This window comes from Saccoglossus kowalevskii, chromosome 13 (assembly GCF_978046115.1).
Source record: "Saccoglossus kowalevskii chromosome 13, keSacKowa6.1, whole genome shotgun sequence".
Lineage (NCBI taxonomy): Eukaryota > Metazoa > Hemichordata > Enteropneusta > Harrimaniidae > Saccoglossus > Saccoglossus kowalevskii.
The window spans coordinates 9349238-9371459 of record NC_140653.1 but is presented as its reverse complement, the minus strand read 5'-3'; the positions used below and the strand labels follow the sequence as shown (position 1 = coordinate 9371459).

Genomic DNA, 22222 nt, shown 5'->3' with positions numbered 1-22222 from the left:
ACAGAAAACCTAAACACACAATGGCGGCCGATGAGGAAAGGTGTTGAGATCGATTCCATACATTTTTCGGTGTTTTTCTTGTCGTATGTCCATATATTTTCAGAAAAGCAACCATGTTCGCCAGATAACATTACTATTATCGACTATGTTGTTTTACAGCCATCAAGGACCGGTGACAATTGTGCGAGATGGATTCGAGAACAGGTCATCGACGCCTCGAAGCTTTTCAACGCCTGACTTGATCACCGCAACACATAGGAGGCGACCACGACCAAAGTAAGATAAAACGTTCACTGTTATCTTTAGGGGAGATTTGATTTTGTTTATTCTAGATTTTTATCAGCTGCATTGCCTCATTATTGTGGCTTCCAGTCTTACACCTAAGCCACTGTGATACGCGCTCGGTCATTCCGTTAACATTAAAAAACATCCCGACGCTAATATAGTACAAAGTTGGTTTTCTTCCATTGTAATAGCGGAGACAAGTAGAACTAGAAGACAGAACAAGTGCGAGACAGTTCAACGTTGACTAACGAGGGAATACAATGGTACCAGCCAGGGGTGAGGATCGACAAAGAGCCGTTCCGCTCGCCTAAATATACTTCAATTAACCGCTGAAAATATAGCCTTTATTGCACCGTAAACAAAACCTGACATAAATCATAGAAGGTACTAACGTTAGCCATGCATAAATTAAACTGACGAAAATGTCTTTCAATAGACATAATCGTGACAAATGTAATTTCCTAAACAAATTAATAAGCCTGAGTGTGCATATTAACTACACGGTAAATAGTTGTTTACAGTCCCTAGTGTCAATTGTTTCTTGGTTATATATTGTTAAGGTCAGTGACAGGAAGCAAGGTAGCTGTTTCTTATATTACATCGAGAACAGAATCTATGTACGTTCTCACTTTAGTCGCTAGATTCTCACATTACTCTGTGCTAGAAAGAAGTCTGTGTTATGATATGGGATAAAGGTGGTTTGCATTTGTTTGGATCCATAACAAGTTATGGATGGTATCCTTTGAATGGCAGTGCCCTTTTAATTCCAGGAGTGTACTATGACCTGGTAATCATAGCAAGGTGACACAGTGGTGAAATCGTAGACTGTGTCTTTTGTCGCAAAAACATGGGCAAGCTAAAGCCGATTCACTGGCAGAAGCATTGCCTTTTATGGAGACCAAGAAAGCATGAACGGAACCACTGTATATGCGACCTTTTCGCTTTAATAACAAATTTAAGCATTTTTTTTTCGCTTAGGGTGATTGTCTAGATTTGTGAGACTCACAATGATTTAGTTTCATTTTCAGTGCACATGTACATTTTTTAACTGTAAAGTGTCGGTCTTAAGGAATCAAAACAGATGTTTTCACACTCAGTAAATGAACATTTAAAAAAAACCTCCCAGGTAGTGACCTAATTTAAGGTTTAATAGAAAGGAGTGTCTGTTTAACCAACATAGGTTACAGTATCTTGTTTTGAAAGAAATTAAATGTATTTGTTATAAACTATTAGTCTGGAACAGTAGCACAGGTTGAGTATATATATTGAGCTTAACTTCTATTTTGTTCATTTACTTTTATTATTACCTCATACTAAAATATGTTTGGATATTTATGAAAAAAAATACTGTAATTTTTTTAATTTCAATATTTGAATATTTTGATCATATTCACTAAGTTAAAAAATATTATGATTTTTTCAAGAAAACAATGAGTTGTATTGTAAATTTACATGTTTATATATTAATAGATTAAATTTTAGCAAGTTTTACTTATTCTTGAAAAAAACAAAATTAAAATCCAGTGAATAGTTAGAATGGATAAAATTAAAATAACAACAAAATTAAATTCCAGAGAAAATACATTTTGTTTTATGAACCCTATGAAAGATCAGTAAAAAACACATTAATATCAACCCAATTAATCAGTTTCACTGAGAGCTAAAATTAAGTATTTCACAGTGTTGAATTTTTGTTTTTTAACACGTCACCTCCACAGAGGAGAGACAAAATGTCTCAGTTAAGATTAATTTCACGACAGATTTACTTTCTGGATTAAAATAACAATGGATAACAAAAGATAGATTAACATTGTAAACAACATAAACAATAGTGTCCCATGATTCTTTGGTGCAATCCATGGGATTGAGCGGTTCCCCTTTAAAGTTTACTATTTTTGTATATCATGGAAATATGTTGAATCACTATCATTTGGGAGAAAATGTCAAAACACGATCATCATTCCGGTAAAAAAATTAGTGCATTTACTAAATTTAAGACAATGTAAAAATAAACTTGTCTATTGAAAATGTTGTTGGATGATATGATATTGTTGTGTGGTCAAGATGTAACATCCCACTAAATACCAAAGGTGCCGTTAATCATGTTTTTATGCCGATATCACAAGCAGATCATATAAACTTACCCGGTACATTCTGTATACTAAATGGAAAAACAAACTTTGTTGTGATTTGCATCTCTGTATAACCGCAGTGTCTGATTGTTTGCAATTCTATGCTCCCCTTGTGGGCATGGTACTCAGACTATCCCTTTGAGACCATCTTTAATGCACATGTTGAAAAACAACAACAGTTTTATTTTTTCAACTTTACTACATGTATTTGGTTTCTATTTTATAGAAAAGAAATCTGTTTTCGTTGTTTGATTTGTTGTCAAGAACATTTTTTAAACTTTATTTTCTTTGTTAATGTGCATCACAATAATAGATAGACAGTTTTCAAATTTGTCTTTGACATTGGAGCTGCAAGTTCAAACACTTTTACAGTTTGTGGTAGGGTTACTCGCATCACTTTACTAGTATTAGGATGTATATCATATTCTGTCATCTCTTCTAATTAATTAAGCCTTAATTATGCATTTTATAACCTTTTCTGAGTAAACTAAGCATGAAATGGACATTGTGTTCGGAGGGTAGATTTTCTGTGTGTTATTGTTCAGTACTTTACTGTAAACACCCGTCCATCGAAAGTTAGTTCTTCAGGAATTCGTCTCGGCCATTCAAAATCCACTTTATGTTTTCTGTTCTGTAGTGCTTTTGTCTGTTCAGTCAAGTGAATGATTTACTGTAACATCTGATAACTACCGTACCGTACAACGTCTGTGAAAGAACAACGACTGACACAGCTTTTAAGTACTGATAATTTAAAAGCATACACTACAAATTTTGCTGAGTGAAAGCACTGGGTTACTAACTGTGGTGGAGGGATACTTAAAACAAATTAAAAAAAAAGTAAAGTAAAGGAAAGAGTCCAAACGGTGACTAGTCATCTTTCCATATTGTGAATCTGACTCTGACAGCCGTTTTGAATTTTGAAAATTTGTCAAAATATATGCAACTAAGATGAATTTACAGATTTACAAATATTCAGTCACAAAGAATACCATCACAGCACTTTCCTATGTTAAAAATATCCACCTTTAGTAAAAATAATAATAGGGGTCATAGGGGTCACTCGAAACAGGTACATGTACACTGAACACTATTTGTTTTTTATATTGGACAAATTTGGTGTTTATTTTGTCTAGAACATTTTCACTTTATTTCAATAACAGCAATCTTCCTAATAATATCATAAAATGCAGAGAAAAACATTTTTTTTTTAGCAACAAAATTTTGCTTATAAACATGGAATTTCATTTTCATGGTGTAAACATTGAATTCACCTTAATAAGCAACCAATGAACCTTACTATTAGGGTTATTAATCACTCTAAAAGTTCATTGAAACCTTAATTTATAATTGCCAATTTGGATTCCTCATTTCCATGGCTTACGTTTATTGTATTATTTTAAAACAAAAGTTTGGCGTATTAAATTTAGAATCTGTGCAACGCCCATGTTTTCTTGAGATCATGTTACTAGTTCAACTGTGCGTCTGTTTAGTGCTAGTATTTACTTTGTAATTGTGTTGGGTAGCCCGCAGCTATTTTGTCATGTATGTGTAGTGGTTGGTCTGACTAAATGTTTTACATCATGGTTTCAGAGTGGGTTCTGCAGGAAATGTGATATATATATAGGAAATGTAGCAACTAGACGATCTAATCAGTTTAACCCCAGCTGTCACTGATAAGCTTTATATATGAGTTAACATTATGATATAATGATAATATTGGGAAATTAATTTTTATAGAAATATGGATTCAGACATTCCAATCAGTCATTTTATTACGCAAGGTTGTATCGTACTCAATTTTAACATCATAGATATTTTTAATTTCACCTGAAATTGCGCAAACATTTTTGTAGCAAATATTCACCTCAGTCATACATTTGAATTAATTATATCATTATGATTGTAATGTTTTGTTGGCTGCCTTTCAAATTTAATTACCACTTTGCTAATTTGGGCATAGTACTTTTTTTTTTCATCCAACAATAATTTTTGCCATTTTTAACTTGCAAATTGCAAAATCAAAATCTATTTACCCGCTTGCAATGATTATTCGGACACGACCTTATCTGGTTTAATTCTGTGTTATCATAAGGTGACTGAACAAATGGTAACAGCTCACTCAGAACATGAAAAAACTGTGTTTTTTTTTTTGTCCCGCCGATACGCAAATAAAAATGCAAAACGTGTTTGGAGTCATATTTCCGTACAACCCGTCTTTCTGTAAACACATTGTTCTAGTTCAATAACTTATGTCGTGTGGCCTAATTACTAATTAATTAAAACTAATTATTTTTATGTATTTTTAAATTAAATTTTAAGAATGAGCTTAAAGAATGGTTAGACATGTTTATTTATACACTAATTTTTAACTCATACTCTCATGACTACGCAATAGCCTGTACAGGGGGGGAGGGGGAGGGGGTTCGCAAACATTGAATCTGAATGATGGAATAATTCAAGTGGATTCAAGTGTTGACGCTATACACTCCCTCTACTTCACGGCACTCTCACTGTTTGTTGGTATTGTCAAGTTCACCTTCAGTTTATACATCTGTGTTGATCCAAATATGCTTCAGGCGTGATGTTTTGCTAAACAATAAGTCGTTTGTTTTGTCGTTTACATACCTGTGGATGACTCAAAAAGCTGTGTGTGGGTTATTTAGGAGGCCGACACATGTTGGTCTAACCTTGTTACATAGGCTCTAATGTACCTCATATTGTTCATAGCATTCAGTTTCTACTCTTTAAATAATTAGCCTTTTGTATTTTATTTATAATTTAAACGTACAGTAGTTTTTCAAAGTATGTTGGTCACTGAACCAGTTGTGTTCATTATACAGTGTTTTTTTCACAAAATTAGGATAAATTAATCTGAAATTAAAAATTGAAAAAACATAGTGGAAGGAATATAATTAATTAATTAATGGTTTATAATGATAGCAATAATTATTTGTTTGTTGTAACAGATCTCAGATTGTTGATTTTTCTGGTCATTGGAAGTAAAAATAAATAAAGCAAAAATCCATATACTGTAAAATACTTTATTTTAGCTGGAATACATTTTTGCTGAAAAGACATTTTGAGTGTTTTGTATGGAATTTATTTTCATTGATTTTTGATGAGTTGAATGTAAAATATAGAAAAAGGTATATTGGCCGGATTTTATTTTCACTGAGTAATTCCTTCAGTGAAAATAGCAAAAATAAAGTATTTTACAGTAACGACACTATTAACCCCTTTATGTTAACCCCAAGTTGACTTGGTGCTGAAAAGGTTAAATGATTACACTTTGCAAAGTGATAATGAATTGTAATGATATGATAAAGCCACAAATCACTACAGTCATTGAGTCGTAATTGACATGGGTCCCATATGGTCAACACGTGTGAAATACACTGATCACTGCAACTTTCACTTTTACAATGTGTGCACACACAAATATAATTTGTTTACCACTTTGCTTAATTGCACTATAACAATATTATTTGTTTAATATAATTTAATTCTAAGACTGTGACTCAAAGTTCAATTTACTATTCACACAATTAGAAAAGTCCACATACATACATTTTTTGAAATTTAGATAGTTATTTTAAGTTTGCTTTAATAGATAGAATAGCTTGCTGACCTGGGATACCAGCGGGAGTCGTTTATGTCACATCTAAAGTGTACAAGGGCAAGCACACGTACAATGTATTTATAACATTTACACATTTCATAAGTTACAGAGATAGTGGTATGCTATTTATCTGGACTTCTTAACCTTTCAATCCGTTGTTGTGTTTTGTTCTGTTATTTGTTGCCATGGCAACCTTTCAAAAATCCAAGCTGCATAAATATTCCTATTTTTTTTTTAATTTGATCAGGAAATTATTTTTATCCATATCATTATGTCCTAGATAGAACTTAGATCCAAAGTTAACACTAAATCATAGAAAAAAAACATAAAAACATTTTGAAATGATGTACCAATAATTTGGTGGCAAAAAATATGGCGTTATTGTACTTAAAAAGTCCACATAATACTGTATATTTGTATCTTCATATTTTATCTATATAAACCTTTTTACCTTAATCTGTTTTTTTTTTGTGCAGTCTAATCTGTGAAACACAGAAAGTTATTTTTGTAGATATAGTACATTAATGTGATGAATGTTGTACGTATGGGACCCATTATCTGGCATAGCAATTGTCAATCTTTTTACATCTCAAAATGAAATGTGCACTGCTACATAAATTTAGATTTTATCCTGATGTGCATGATTCATGGATATTTGCTTCTCGCAGAGTTAAAACGATGTCTCAAAAAATAGTGTCGTTCTTAATTACTATTTTACTCAAAATTTCGTCACAAGAATATTGATTTTTATCTGTGGTAATATTAAAAATGTATACAGAAAAAAATATTCATGAGTTCAAATCCAATTTCTGTTCTGGAAGTTGTTTTCTTGATTCTGTTCAGGAAGTTGTTTTTCTTGATTGTCTGCTAAATTCTCCTGTAACCATGGCAACCATCTGTGAATGAGGTTCTCTGTAAATTGTCCATTACAATCATCTGTTCATTAGTTGTATATAATTTTCCGTACTAAATTCTGTTTTACCACAGTGAAAGGAAATTGCTATAACCCGCTTAAAGCTTATCTGTCACGATTTCATGGGAAGATAGTTGGGTTTGAATGTCAGTTTAATGTCAGAGAGCAATTCTTATTTAAACATAACCGATTGCCCTATGTATTGTGAAAACATTGACAAATCTTACTAATACATACATGTATGTGCGCTATACCTGTTTGAGATGCCTGTATGACATTAATTTGCATAATTGCCTAACGTGTCTGCATTATGACATGTTCGCTCCATATACATACTCTGTGTGGTATACTTGCCACTGTGGGTTGTTATTCCTATTTATTATTACCAACTTCATTTTAAAGATAATTCTGAGGTAGGAAATACAGCGTCTGAAACATTCTATTTGCCACCATAGTTAAATGAAATGGGCCCTGAAACTAGCATACAACAACAACTGGTGGTGCAAATTCGTACCTGTAATTCAATGCTGTGGGGATTAACATGTTTCATTGTTAGTGGCAACATTGGTATATGTAAAATTGCCTCAATTGACATAATTTCAAAAAAGTATAGACACCAATTGGCACCGTACAATTGTGCAAAATGATGCGCTGACACTATGGCACTCAAAAGTGTGTTACCATGGTTTCTATACTAAATCTTTCCATATAATATTGTCTCTGTGCAGAAATTGTATATAAATATCATATTTAAGAATCTATATTAGTATTTTTGGTATTACCGTATGTTGACAATTATATTTCATATTTTTGTGTCAATTATTTCTACTTGATATGTTATTATTGTGTCTATTACTCTGTGACTGTTACAACAAAATTTTCACTAATGCAATATTCAGAATGTTGCTCTCAGAGACTGGTTCAAGGGGCTTGTATGCTATATATTCCACCAGAGACAAATTTCCATAAATTTTACAAGTAATGGGGAATCAAACAAATTTATAGCTTTGAACATTTCAGTGGGATTCCTCAGTTATATAGAAGAGATATGCCGTCTTTTGTGAAATTCAGTCCCTATCAATACATGCTCAAATTTATCAATTCTTGGAAATTCCAGTATTTACCGGAATTATACATTACTCAAGTCTTCATTATGTATTCCTATTAGTGCTTACATAAATGCATCTATGGTAGAAATAAACTGGATTTTAATGATAAGCATACATTAAAGGGTGGTGGTCATCGCACTGCACATGTGCAACATTTGTGTTGATAGACATTGATTTTCCCACAATCTAATGCGCTCTTCAAATGGAAATCACAAGTCTGGTTTTACCTGGGCGCGACTTGCATTAGTTACCATCGGTATCTCCTTCAATACCTTCCAATAACCTAAGAAATTACCCAATTAAAGCTTGATAACTTGGTTTGTACTCGTTGATCTGCGCAATAGTCAAAGTCACCATCTTGGTTTATAGACCCATATATCTCGTGCATGCGTGGCGGAAAAACTGCCCCATAAATGCAAATTTTGGTTTATGTGCCCTTCTAATAGAGCAAATTAAGTAAGAATATTTTAAAATAACAATGACATTACATGTAATTCTTTGCTGGTTGTCGTTATTATATTGTTTACAGTCATGATTTAATGCTCCATTTTTCTTTTGTATATAGATATTGCATGGCGATGGAGAGGTTTATAAATAGTGTTATTGTTCAGGTTATTATTCTCCTAATGGTTGTACTTATCTGCCTCATAGCAACGACAGAAACGCTTGTAGCATATCGTCGTCTTAAATTTGGTGAGTGTGCATTGTAAGTTTGTTTGTTGTATGTTAATTTGTTAATTTATTAAATTAATTTGTAGCATATCATCGTCTTAAATTTGGTGAGTGTGCATTGTAAGTTTGTTTGTTGTATGTTAATTTGTTAATTTATTAAATTAATTTGTAGCATATCATCGTCTTAAATTTGGTGAGTGTGCATTGTAAGTTTGTTTGTTGTATGTTAATTTGTTAATTTATTAAATTAATTTGTAGCATATCATCGTCTTAAATTTGGTGAGTGTGCATTGTAAGTTTGTTTGTTGTATGTTAATTTAATTACTATTTTTAAAAGTACTACAGAAATTACATTCTTATGTCTAGGTTTTTATTCACTCAGAAGTTTATACGCTGTTTTGTTGTCAAACCCTGAATTTGACTACCATTTTCTAAACATGATTTTTTTTACCTGAATTCCACTCAGACCTAGGATCGATACAACACACAATGGATATGTTTGTCTTTATTCAATCATGCAAATCAATGTAACGGAAGACCCGTCACTGTCAGTGACGTAAATGCATTTCAGTGGAGTGTACGTACACGGAATGCTTGTTAACATGTCTGCGTAAGCACTATATAGATCAATCCTTGTGTTTGGCCACCGGGTTGTTTCATTTCTTATAGTAATGAGAAAAAAATAAAGTGTCTGTGACATTTTTATGTGATGTTTCTGTCTCAATACCGTACAGGGAACAGCCAAACCAAAAATTATTATTAATTAATTGTGGGTTACTTCGAGAGTAGAGCATTGCATATATAGACTTTATGAGAGAAGAGTGCTAATGGATTAATTAATCATTGGGTGTTAATTTCACTGTGTTTGCTGATGATTAAATTGCCTGCTCTGAAAAATCTCAAATTACAACTGAACACAGACATTGTATTATTAAAAGATATGTGAATTTTTAAAATCCAAATATATGCTCCAAATATCAAATATAATGAACCATTTTCTGTGAAATCCTGTGTTATGTGTGAAATCAAATGTAAAAACAGGACAAATAATAGTCGTGGTGTCAAAACATTGTTTGGGATCGACAAACACAGAACTAGTTTTTGGTATTTCCATGCTTAATAATGTGTGATACAAATTTAATGATGGTCAGGTAAAGGGTATCTCAACACTATGTTTCTTTCTCAACAATCGGCATTTCGACATTGAGCTTATAAAAAAAGATATTCAAGTTCAAAATCAAATCATTCAATTTTTGCGACAGATGCAATAAGTGAGATTACTTGATGAATGGAAAATCAACTCTTAAATACCAGTGCAAATTTAATGAATTTACAGTATATTGCTTCTAATGCCGATTGAATTGTAATTTTTATTTCCCGCTCGGACGTAGTCCAAAAAATGGGGCTTATTGATTGACCATCTGTTTGTCTACATATAATGAACTTCTATAAAATGGGACCATGATGTTTTTTTCAGATCAAATTCAAAATGGCTGAATACAAATGCTGTTTTAGAGCCATGTCTTTTACATACATTGTCTGCAGTATACTACATTATACATCATGTAAATGGCTGACTCATTTCAGTTTTGTGTACTATTTAACTGACAGGAACAATTTCAACCAATTTAAACTAAAATTCTGTGCGATATTCATCTATAAGTGTTTCAAGTACTTAGTAACAACTTTTAAGTACGCTTTTTTATTGTCTCTTTATAGATTCGTCAAAAACAGCAGAAACTGTGATTACAGTTTTACATTATGTCTGTCTTTTTTTTTTCATTGTCTTTGTGTTCGAGGTGAGTACCAAATTTTCTTTTCTACCTAAAATTGATTTATTCTTGTAATTTGGGAATTAGTGTATACTCTCTAAAACTGTTCTGTTGAATTCTAAAAAAAAATTATTTTAAAATTGAAGATACCTGAAAAAAATTTAGATCGAAATAAATATTCTTGCAACATGGAAACAATAAAAATCAATTGTAGCACTAAATTGTGTTACAGTGAATCACAGTGACTTTTGTAGCAATGAACATTTCATTGGGATCATTAAGACAGCTAGATACTGTAGCACCATTTTGTCCTCAAGAATTCTGTCCAATTATGGTAACAGACATTTTTTTACCCATTTTCACTTTCACATCTGTTAAAAATGTTGGATGCATTTTTTCTTACTTTTTTTACAAAAAGGTTGATCAAGAGATGTAGGCGATGGAAAATTTTGACCATTTGGTTAAAAATTAACAAATTATTGAAAAATACCAAAAAAAGCTGCACTGAAATTTGGCCAAGACAAAAGATTAATTTATAGTGTTAGTAGGGATGAACCGATTGAAATGCTGGGTTGCAGGAAAGGGATTTTTTACACTTAACTACGAATGTCAGTTTATTTTTAGTATTACCCTACTTTAACTGTCGTAAAATTCACTTTTGAGGACAAAGTTAGTAAAATAAAAATGTGTGAACCTTGTGGATTTTTTTTCTGAGAAACTTCAAAAGTACTCTGTTTCTTGTAAGAATCAATGTCACGCACACAAAAAAAACAAACAGTAAATCATCAATTGGACTGGAAAACGGTTCAGTTCAAGAACTCTTTTAATTTCTCTCTCTTAGAGTCAAAGTACCATTAAATGCATCTAATCTGGTGTATCTTAGGATTATTGATCACCATGGCAACAGTTCCAGAGTTTTCAACCATGTAAGCACAGGTTTATATGGTGCTTTGCCCAATTATCATATTTTAAGTCATATTTGTTGGCATGGCAACTTATCATATCTGTGATTTGTAGGTAAATTTATTCCGAACTAAGCTGATAAATGTGAATATAGCAAAATTAAAACCTAATAAGAAAATTGTTTGAGCTACAAAGGCGTTTTTTTTTTTTATTATTATATATATTTTATTGACTAGGCATCTGTTTTGAAAGGTTTCCGAATTACGCAGGGTTTGCTTTCAAGGTAGTTTGCTACCATTAAATAACATACTCAGAAATCCTTGAAATCCAGGGGGTTGGAATGCTGTAATGTTCAAAATTCTGAAATAAAAATATGGGGTCATCGTACAATTTTTTTCAAAAATAACCGCAAAATTTGATCCAAAATAAGTGTTTTGAGTAATTTACAATTGACAATTTGATTCAATGACCTATGCTATATGTATTGTTATTTGGCTTAATACCTCTCATGGCTATCATGAAAATTGGAGAATTTTGAATACTGTAGAATATTTTATTTTCGCTTGGAATTTATTTTTGCTATTTTCGCTGAAGGGATGATTCCGTGAAAATAAAATCCAGTAAATATACTATTTTTCCTATATTTCACATTAAACTAATCAAAAATCAGTAAAAATAAATTCCATACAAAACAATCAAAAAGCCTTTTCAGCGAAAATTAATTCCAGCAAAAATAAAGTATTTCACAGTATTAGTTATCTATGGAATAATGTATTTACATGGATTCCTAGGGAAAATGTTCCAAAATGGCCGCTTTTGGGTTATTTTACTTTTGTTTTCTTGAAAACACATCCTTCTTTCTTCATAAAAACTTGCATTAGGTGAATCATTACACAACAATTTCTGAATGATTTACTCTCACAGGGATACATTTTTCTATGTTTTAATACTACATGTATATAACCATATTGAAAATGTTTAATTTTAAACGAAGGAGATTAAGTTAATTTGTGATGGAATGTTTTTTATACTACACATGTATTAAACTTTTTTTGTTTACCAGGTTATTTTCAGGATATGTGCAATGGGTGTAGAGTACTTCCACCAACCAATGCAGGTAAGTAGACAGTGACATGAACCATTAAATAATTGTGTTATGCTGGATTGATTCTCTGCCCAAAATCTGTAATAATATCTGAAGTTCAAAATTTAAAACCATTGTCATAGAAACATGAAAATCATGGTAATTGTTGTGAGGTGTGTCAGACGTTCTAGATAATTTGTTATCTTCAGTGAGTTTCCATGACAACATGTGAATTTTTGTATACATAGACTTTTATTTTCTTTACAATGTACCGGTAGATATTTTTCATGTGCAATTCCTTTTATGAAATTTTAAATATTACTATATATATGAAGTAGCAATGTTCTCCCTAGCATATTGGCTAATTTGCATATGAAATATTACAAATTAGCATGTGAGTGTGTAATTAGCATATCAGTAGCTTTTATTGTTTCCTGTTGAATATTCATGCAAACACTTGAAAGGTCCTTAGGAAGAACACCGTAGTTGAGCATGGTTGTCTATGTTTTTACATCTATCACTTGAGTAATTACTGAATAATTTTATTTTATCTAATGGGAGGATGTGAGTGGAATACTTCGATGATAAATAATGAATACAACATGTCTAGGCAAAATTGACAGAATCCTCAATATTGAGTGATGTAACAGTACCAAATTAAAAAGCAGCCTCCTTTATGACAATTAAATTACTGCTCAAACAAAAGTACTTAGATGAAAGTGTTTGGACATACTAAAAAACGGACTTCAAGTTACACTTCTAGTCTGTGCATCTGTTTGTTTGTGTATCCGTCTGTCCGCACATGTCTGGATCACACAAGCCTGGACCAGTTACATTCAAACTTTGTTTACGCATCACATGTCATATCATACATATGCACATGCATTTCTTTCAATTTGATGCAATTAAAGATGGCCGAACGGCAGCCATTTTACAGGCATTTTGGAATCGGATCTCAGTCATGCATGTACATATCTCATTCAAACTTCATTCATGAAATAGTTTCCTTGCACACATAGTCTATCCTTTTCATTGGGATGGCTGGCTCATACAAAATAATTTATTTAATGAGCTATTCTTTTGAAGTTGGATTTTTTCTTACAACATTTTTTTTTGTTTATATATAATTTTTCAGATTGTTGATGGATTAGTTGTATTTTTGACATTTACATTAGATGTTTCTCTGTGGCTGGCACCCGTCAGTCATCCAGCTTTACACACTTTATCATTTCTTATTATCATTCGAATGGGAAGGTTACATCTCATAATTAAAGGTATGTACCAAATATGTAGTAATTATTCATGACTTGACAGAAAGAGCTAATTTAGGGAATTGATCATGATACTTAATTCGTCATTCCAAATTCCGTTTCTAGGAATCACAGACAGGGTTCGAGAAGATGCGGACGTTCAGATTGAACTTGAAAGAATCATGAGACGTAACATTGAAGCTTGTGCCGATAAGTTACAACAGCAATGTGATCAACAGAATGTGAGTGCATTATAGCTGTAATCAACCTACTGTAAAACCATTTATTTTCACTGACATTTAATTTCACTATTTTGATGTTTTGACCATATTCACTGTGTTTTAATTTCAAGTATTTGTCAAGGAAACAATGAGTTTTAATGTTTATTTTACATGTTCTTGTAAATTTAATTTAGTGAATTTTACTTATCAGCGAAAATAGAGAAATCAAAAGCCAGTGAATACTTAATGCATTTACAGTACTTGATAGATGAATTATCACAAGCCATCATGAACGGGGTAACACTCCACAGTAACGATTCATTTTTATGAAATTCTGTTATCCCGTCCTCTTTATATCTTCCAATCACAACATTTTTGATAGCATGATTGAAAACATTAGTCATGTTTTAATGGTGCAGTATACAAGAAATGCAATTTTGGATTTATACATGTTTCTGTTACAGTACTGTACCAACTAGATAATTTATTCAAACTATTGCTAATCCAGTAGAAACTAGTGTGGTACACAGGTCAATGCACTTACCTTCTATCAGGCAGTTTAAACTAATTTTTTCCCGCTTAAACTAGGGTACATTTGTTGACATTTTCTATAATTTTCACTGAATTTAATCGTAATTTTGAAACAAACAAACAAAATGTGACATTTCTTCTAGTTTGTGATCGAAAAGGTTTAAATTTTCACAACATTTTGTGTGAAAAAGAGCAGACTACAGATGGAGCTATTTTGTGGATGGTGCCTGAAGTTTTGCACTCAAATAGTTATTATGTTATGGGTTCAATCGCTGTAAAGCCAATTGTTTCACTCAGACTACACGTTGCCGATCTCAAAACATCTGATTATTGACCCACAGTGTAATTCGCAATGCTGACGCAGTGGGAAAAAGAATTCTTTTAAGTAGGCTGTCAGTTATTTATAATGTTTTTTAGCATTTTCATGTTAAAAATTAATTTAGAGAATAATAATTAATAATAAGTACTGGAAAAGAAGAAATATTCACTGGGTTTTAAATTCACTGTTTTGTTTTGAATGTCACAAGGATTTAATTCCAGTGCATTTTGTTGTCAGTGAAAATAAAACCCAGTGAATTATCAAGCCCTGTACAGTACAAAGCATTTGTTACCCTGATTGATATTAAATATTTGACTAGATATATTAGCACATACACTTACATAAATGAAGAGGTATGTCTGTGGTGAAAATAAATCATATTTTAATAACAATTCAGCATACAATACCATATTTGCTATTTTAGTAGCACAAACAGTTATTGTAAATGTAGAATTGTATCAGTGGTGAAAATAAAAACCGGTAATATTTTAATGGTCAATACACAGAAAAATGCAATGTGTGCTTTTACTTATCGGTAGAGTTAATATAGTTGTTATATAATACCATGGGATGTATCAAAATATTTGAAAAATGGTAATATAAATAATTTAATTTACCGTGTATTAATTTAATCCAATCACTCACTGCATGGTACCACACTATGATATGGTGAATGAGAATTTAACCTGGAATTAATTTCTAAAAATAGACGTAATTTTCTCGAGGACTTAGAGCTTCATAGTGGTGTGTTTACAAGAACTCTGACCACATCAGTGTAACTTGCAAATTCTTGGAGAGATGAATTCTTTTGCGAATCTCGTTAGCCAGGAAAATGCATAAAATTTTGAAGAAGTTAGCATTTAGATGTCTTTGATAGAGTCATAGTCACTATTATGAAATTTTTTCTTCACAAATGCTGTCAAATTGTCATAAGCAAAAATTTTACTTGTTTGTCACTCCTGTAGAAAGAAATTGCTTTTCTCAAAGATTTATTACAACAACATCACATTGAGTCACTACAGAGCAATGGATCCGTTATTCACACTGACTCAGGTATTTATTTATTTGTTTATTATTTATTTACTAGTTTTTGACTCCTGTGTGTGAGTCTTTGTGCTTACCCTGTCTGGGTGGGTGTGTGTGTGTGTGTGTGTGTGTGTGTGTGTGTGTGTGTGTGTGTGTGTGTATGTGTGTGTGTATGTGTATGTATGTATTCATGCATGTTTGTTTCTCCATTATCTCAGATATTTCATGTTTTAATCACATTTCAATGAAGCTTTGTTTTAATTATCACATTCTGATGAAAGTTGGTAAATATGTGCTCCCCAGAATATTGCACAGGTCTGATCATTTTGGGGTTGAACTCCATGTATAATAAATACCAATTTTCCATCAACATGTATATCTCAAAAACATGTTGAAAAAGCGACATGCAATTTTAGCGAATTGTGGTAAAATGACATAATAGCGAAATGTTGATTAGGGAATCTCTCTTGTCATAAAAAAATTTGTTGGTTATTGTTTTCACAATACTTGTCTGTCGCGTTCCAAAACAAATGCGCAGTTATCACCTCCATAAAAACATAAAAACTGTGTAATTTGATTGTGTTCGCAATGATAAAAAGTAGGCATCGTTGCTGCGTTACATCCAGAATATTGATCGTTTATATTGTGACTCAAAAATTTTGAATTTATAATAAAGTCATTAGCGACATCTTGAATTTGCGAATCAGTTCTCTCGCTAAATTCGCTAAAAAGACATGTTTTACAGTATTATATAAATTTCAATAAGACTTGGTATCATTGAAATTTGGTACGTACTAGTAGATATTCTGGGGTAATCCACAGACATGATTAGTTTAATGTTGAAAAGCATTCATAGTGATTATGTAATTATCATTAGTAAATTTCTGATAACTCAAAAAATTAGATTAAAATTTAACTTAGGGTAGAGGTGCTCCGGACTGCCTCCAATACTCTCAGCACACTGGAGTTCTTTCTAAGCTTTCTTTGATTATTCTTTGATTATTCATTCATTCATTCATTCATTCATTCATTCATTCATTCATTCATTCATTCATTCATTCGTTTATTCATTCATTCATTTGCATCCCTAGGTCTTGTGATTGACATTTTATTTTTTTATTCATTAATTGATTCATAATATTTATTCATTTTTCATCAGTTCATTCATTTAGTCCTTATGGGGTGGGGGTGGGTAATATTGTTGACTACTTTTCAATATTTAGTTGATTGCTTTTTCATAATTTGTGGGATAGTAATCATGTTAGTTGTTCATCGCCAGTGACCTCATTCCATGTAAACAAGGTCATCAATTGTGGTTAAGCGGTAAACATAAAAATTTGAATACCGAGTGGGATAATTATTGTTATTTAAAATGGTTGACAGAATTCATTTGCTTTATGAAAAATCATGGTATAAAAAAATGTATATAAAAGAGATTTATTATAATGTAGCAGACACAGCTGAATATAACAGCTTTATACTTTTAATAACCGTTGGCTTTGCCGATAAATGTGTTTTTATTGATAACACAAAAGGAACTGACTTGTTGTAATTCAACCAGCATGGGACACAGGTTTGTTATTATCTTAGATTTTAAAATAGAATTGATGAGCAGAAAACAGGAGCTTGTTATTAAAATATTTGTTTTTTCTAATATTGTGCTTCTTTCATTAATGTGTCTCAACTATGCCACTAGAGGGTGCTATTCAGATATATTTTTCTCTCTTGATCTTTACCAAAAACTTAATGTAGTAGCGAATTTTGTATTACGATTTGACCAAAAAAATAGTAGTTTTGACATCATTTATTGTTTTTTTACAGAAACGCTAAAAAAGGCTGAATCTAGTTCGTCGTCTACCGCAGGAACCATTGATGGTTCCCCTATTGATAAGAGGAAATGCAGCGTTGACAATATAGCTGTTACAAATGATCACTATGCCACTGCCACATCAACAGCCATTTTACAGTCTGCAATGGATGATGTCATTAATCGCTCACAAAATATAGAGAATATAGAAAAAGATAAAGGTACATAAATTTGTCCATAGTCTGTCAGTGTGTCTGTCCGTCTGTGTTGTATACAGTTTAATATTCGCTGTCAGGAATATTTTGCTATTTGATGATTAAACTGCATTCTTGGAACAGAACTTTGCAAAAGTGGTTTCAACAATATGTTTTTAAAAACCCAGTGAAATTTTCACTACTAAAAAAATTCTCTCACAAAATTAAATTAGTTTACAGTAATTACATTACTGCTTCATTCTGGTTTGCAAAATGGTCATTAATTTAATTTTATTTGTTGATGTAATTGCAGACGAAGTAAAAACAAGTCAGGATAACCAAAATATTACCATAATTGAAGAGACACCTGCCACTCCACTTAAGGAATGCAAAGGTATTTCACAATATGCAGGATATCTAGTGATTGCAATTCAATGTTCATACAGGAAGTGTTTGTGTGTTTATTAATGCTGTACTCAGACATACAGGAAGTGTTTGTATGTTTGTGAATGCTGTACTCCAAAGTGTTTATTTGTAGCAATGATAAATTTATCATTAAATTTTTATAAAAGAAACTTATTTAAAATTTTTTAAAAAATGACACCAACACACCTGTCAGAGAGGAGAGAAGAGGGTTATATATTGGGGGGTTATGTTAACGGAAGTAGCATTTAGACCTCATAAGGGTGATAATAGCAGTCGCATTCATTCAATTTGCTAAAACAATGCATTTGACCTATGTGAATATACTGTAAACTGCTCAATTTTCGCTGCAATTTTATGGCATTCATGAAGACAAAATTACATGAAAGTCAATCGCTGACACTCCAGAGAAATTTTTACTTACACACAATATTCACAGTATTCAGAATATTCACCGACTCAATTCCCGAAGATATGTCTGTCGCAAAATTAACGCAGTTACAGTAGGTTGCTGTGCCGTAATTAGACCCATATCTATGGCCACCGTGACCGTGCTGCCATTTAATCATATTTATAGATGTTCAGAGCTAGTAATCGGTTTGTTCATTGATTATTGTCTGGTTTTATGACAGCCGTTTCAGTATCCATGCCACAGATCGGCACTGCAGCTAACCCACCAATCAGATATGAAGACTTAGATACTCTTAATTTGGAACTGGCTGAAATAAGACGACTGTCACAAGAAGCGTTGCTACAAGATTTTACCACACCACTCGAAGGCATCAATAATGTATGTATCACTGCAATCAATTGTAGCATTATATGTATAAATTGCCTTTCAAATAACCAGTACAATTGTTATGCACATTGTGGTTGCTATGACAACTGTGCATGCCAAATATATTATAAAATGTGCATAATGTTGAACCAAAATTGTGACCGGGAAAAATTTGTACACGTAGTATTCATAAAGCTAAGAATAGTACAGCTGTGTGTGATTAATTGTCTCTCAAATTTGTGGCATTTCATTTCTGGAGCCCTGAAAACCAGTGTCCAGAAGTTACAATATACACATCATCGTCATTTACGACACTTGATTCGTTCTTGAGTATCTGAAGTTCTGGCAGTGAAAATGAATGTACTGCGTGATTCTATGAATTTATATACATTTTCTTGTGACCATGAATTCATCACAGTTTCACACCTTACTCCATAGGAAGCCATACCAACAACTTCTCTTTAGAATTGGTGTCAATATCCGAATGACGTGCGAACAAAGAGAAGCGGAATATGTGTTTATAATAATGATGGTGGTCTATAAGCTTGCTCACTTGACCTTCTGATTCAGTCTAATCAGCTGTTGCCTTGAATAGTGGGTATTAGATTTGCCAAGCTGTGATTGGTTAAACATCATCACATGATGAGTCAGCCATTTTCAGTTAATTATTCAAAGCATTGTGGGTACTTGTCTCTTTTGCTAATTAAGTAGATTTTAAGACAGACTTGTTGATGGTTAATCAACAGTGAGTCTTCTTGATCAAGGTTTCAAGCAATATTGAAAAAAAGAAAAATGCCAATAATGTTTTTTTTTTGAAAACAGAAAAAACTGATAGTTATGATTTCCATTCTATTTAAAATGAATAAATATATGCCTTTAGATGTATTATAATTCATCTGCTTTACTGCATAACAGTGTCACAAGTATAAATATTATACCTTGCAATGAAATGTTGTATAGCGCCCTCAAGGTCGAGGTTCTCCATACTTTTGTTCTTAAAAATTCCAAACACCCTTTGCCTAATGAATTCAATTTTATTAACTCTATGTACTGAAGGGTCACATGCTGTATTTTTTGACATATTTTGGTAAATAATGAAAATCATGAACATGAATGCCTAAACCAAGTCACATTGGCAGAGAACTGCAAACGTTTTTTTTTGTTTTTAATAATTTTTCACCTGGATGTCTTGATGTATATACCCGACCAACCACCCTCATCTCTGTATATGCCAAAACAAGTATATTCTAGCATTTTAGCATGTTTACTTTCATTTAGAAACCACAGAACTCATTTAGGCACAGCATTATAGAATTATATGAAAAGAACAATGCAACCAGAAATTTCAAAATTGCAGCATTGGGATTTGTCGCCCACCAGTCATTGATCTATGTCTGTGTGCTAACAGAATGTGTGTATTTATTTTTATCTATTTTATCAACAAATATTATCTTTCAATATTATTCATAAAATTTATGAAGCATATTTTTTATCTATTTTTGTTTTATCTTATACAGAATAATATTGAATCCATAGCAATTGAATAAATTATGTTAATTGCTCATCTTGTTTTATTGTTTTCTGCTCCGTACGACAAGGCAATGAATCTTGGTGCTGCTGATGTATGTGTTTATTTAAAAGATTATTTTACTTTGCTTACTTGACGTCTCATCATGTCAAACCAATTCAACTGCCTTTATTTATTTTCAACCATTCAGTATCATGTTAACTTTTTTTTAAATTTTGAATGTACTGGAAATTTACAATAATCCAGTTTTATGTCAGATATTGTTGAATTTTTAGTAAGGTGCTTTGTTTTTGTTATTGTTTTTCTGCATAATCATTGAAAGCAATATGGAGGCATCACATAATCTATTCTGATCTTTGTTCTCCCTGCAAATTTTTTGACAGGAGGTTTTACTATGAGTCAACACAAGAATCTATTGTATATTCTAAATTTATTTTATTTTGTAGTATATCGTAAACTGAGATACTGTGGAATACTTTATTTTCGCTGGAATTAATTTTCGCTGAAAAGGCTTTTCGGGCATTTTGTATGGAATTTATTTTCACTGATTTTTGATGAGTTTAATGTAAAATATAGGAAAAAAAGTATATTCGCTGAATTTTATTTTCACGGAATCATCCCTTCAGCGAAAATAGCGAAAATAAATTCCAAGCGAAAATAAAGTATTCTACAGTATCAGATTTTGAACTGAGCTCCTCAGTTCTGATGGAATTATCAGATTTGAGGCCCCTTAATTTGCTGGATATAAACACAGTTAAAAGAGTCTTCTTAGCAAACAGTTAATTATTTACAGTTGTCATTTCAGTAATTACAACTTCAAATAATCTTTGTACATGCCTTGGCTATTTATTCAGTAGCATTATATGCAGTGTTTGATGTAGACAGAATCACAACTAATTATTAGTATATAGTACTTACTTGTTATACATTTCATACATGTGTATTTTACGTGTACATTTACCTGGATGAATATATTTTGACATTACCATGACAACAGATATACCAATAATACTATATTTATACACATGATTTGTGTTCCAAATCATCAAGTCATTTTTGTACATTTTGCACAATACAAAATAAATTACAGTTAAACAAATCTGTTACTGTGTCTTGTTTTACCATGTTTCGGCTATATATTGCCGACATGGGAAAAGAAATTGGTGGGATTGGGGGGTCTACCAGAAGGGAACCCATCTCGTGGCCAGCTTGGCTGGGCACCCTGGGTGATATTCTTCCAGTTAGTTCTTTCCATGTGCTTGGTAAACGTGTCAATGGTCTGCCACATGAGCAAGTATTCAATCAACTCACCTATTAGTAAAAGAGTCTAGACATAAAATTACTATTTTTTTCTCACTCGAAATGGGATTGTTGTGTATACCGGTAGTCTCTAATCAAGAACAATAATGCAAAGAAAACATTATTACATATACTGTGGAATACTTTATTTTCGCTTGGAATTAATTTTCGCTACTTTCGCTGAAGGAATGATTCAGTGAAAATAAAATCCAGTGAATATACCTTTTTTCCTATCTTTTACATTCAACTCGCCAAAAATCAGTGAAAATTAATTCCATATCACACACCTAAAAAGTTGTTTCAGCGAAAATAAATTCCAGTGAAAATAAAGTATTTTATTGGTTTCAATGGGTATTC

At 32.0% G+C, this 22222-nt stretch overlaps 1 protein-coding gene across 1 annotated transcript; it reads left to right on the top strand.

Annotated features, from left to right (window-relative positions):
• Nucleotides 1-13: 13 nt before the first annotated feature.
• On the top strand, nucleotides 14-21665 carry LOC102802600 (uncharacterized). The gene is made up of 12 exons (XM_078011628.2): nucleotides 14-40; nucleotides 160-276; nucleotides 8624-8751; nucleotides 10450-10529; nucleotides 12469-12522; nucleotides 13625-13763; nucleotides 13866-13981; nucleotides 15776-15863; nucleotides 17658-17864; nucleotides 18151-18231; nucleotides 18893-19050; nucleotides 19477-21665. The coding sequence occupies exons 1-12, from the start codon at nucleotides 21-23 to the stop codon at nucleotides 19501-19503; spliced, it is 1215 nt and encodes a 404-aa protein (XP_077867754.1). The 5' UTR covers nucleotides 14-20; the 3' UTR covers nucleotides 19504-21665.
• Nucleotides 21666-22222: the final 557 nt, after the last annotated feature.

Bases quoted from the DNA above. Each gene is read 5' to 3' on its own strand.
- LOC102802600 (XM_078011628.2), top strand. From the start codon at position 21: ATGGCGGCCGATGAGGAAAG. The intron at 18,232-18,892 runs GTATTTCACAAT...GTTTTATGACAG, and splicing joins TCCACTTAAGGAATGCAAAG to CCGTTTCAGTATCCATGCCA. The intron at 19,051-19,476 runs GTATGTATCACT...CTTACTCCATAG, and splicing joins CACTCGAAGGCATCAATAAT to GAAGCCATACCAACAACTTC.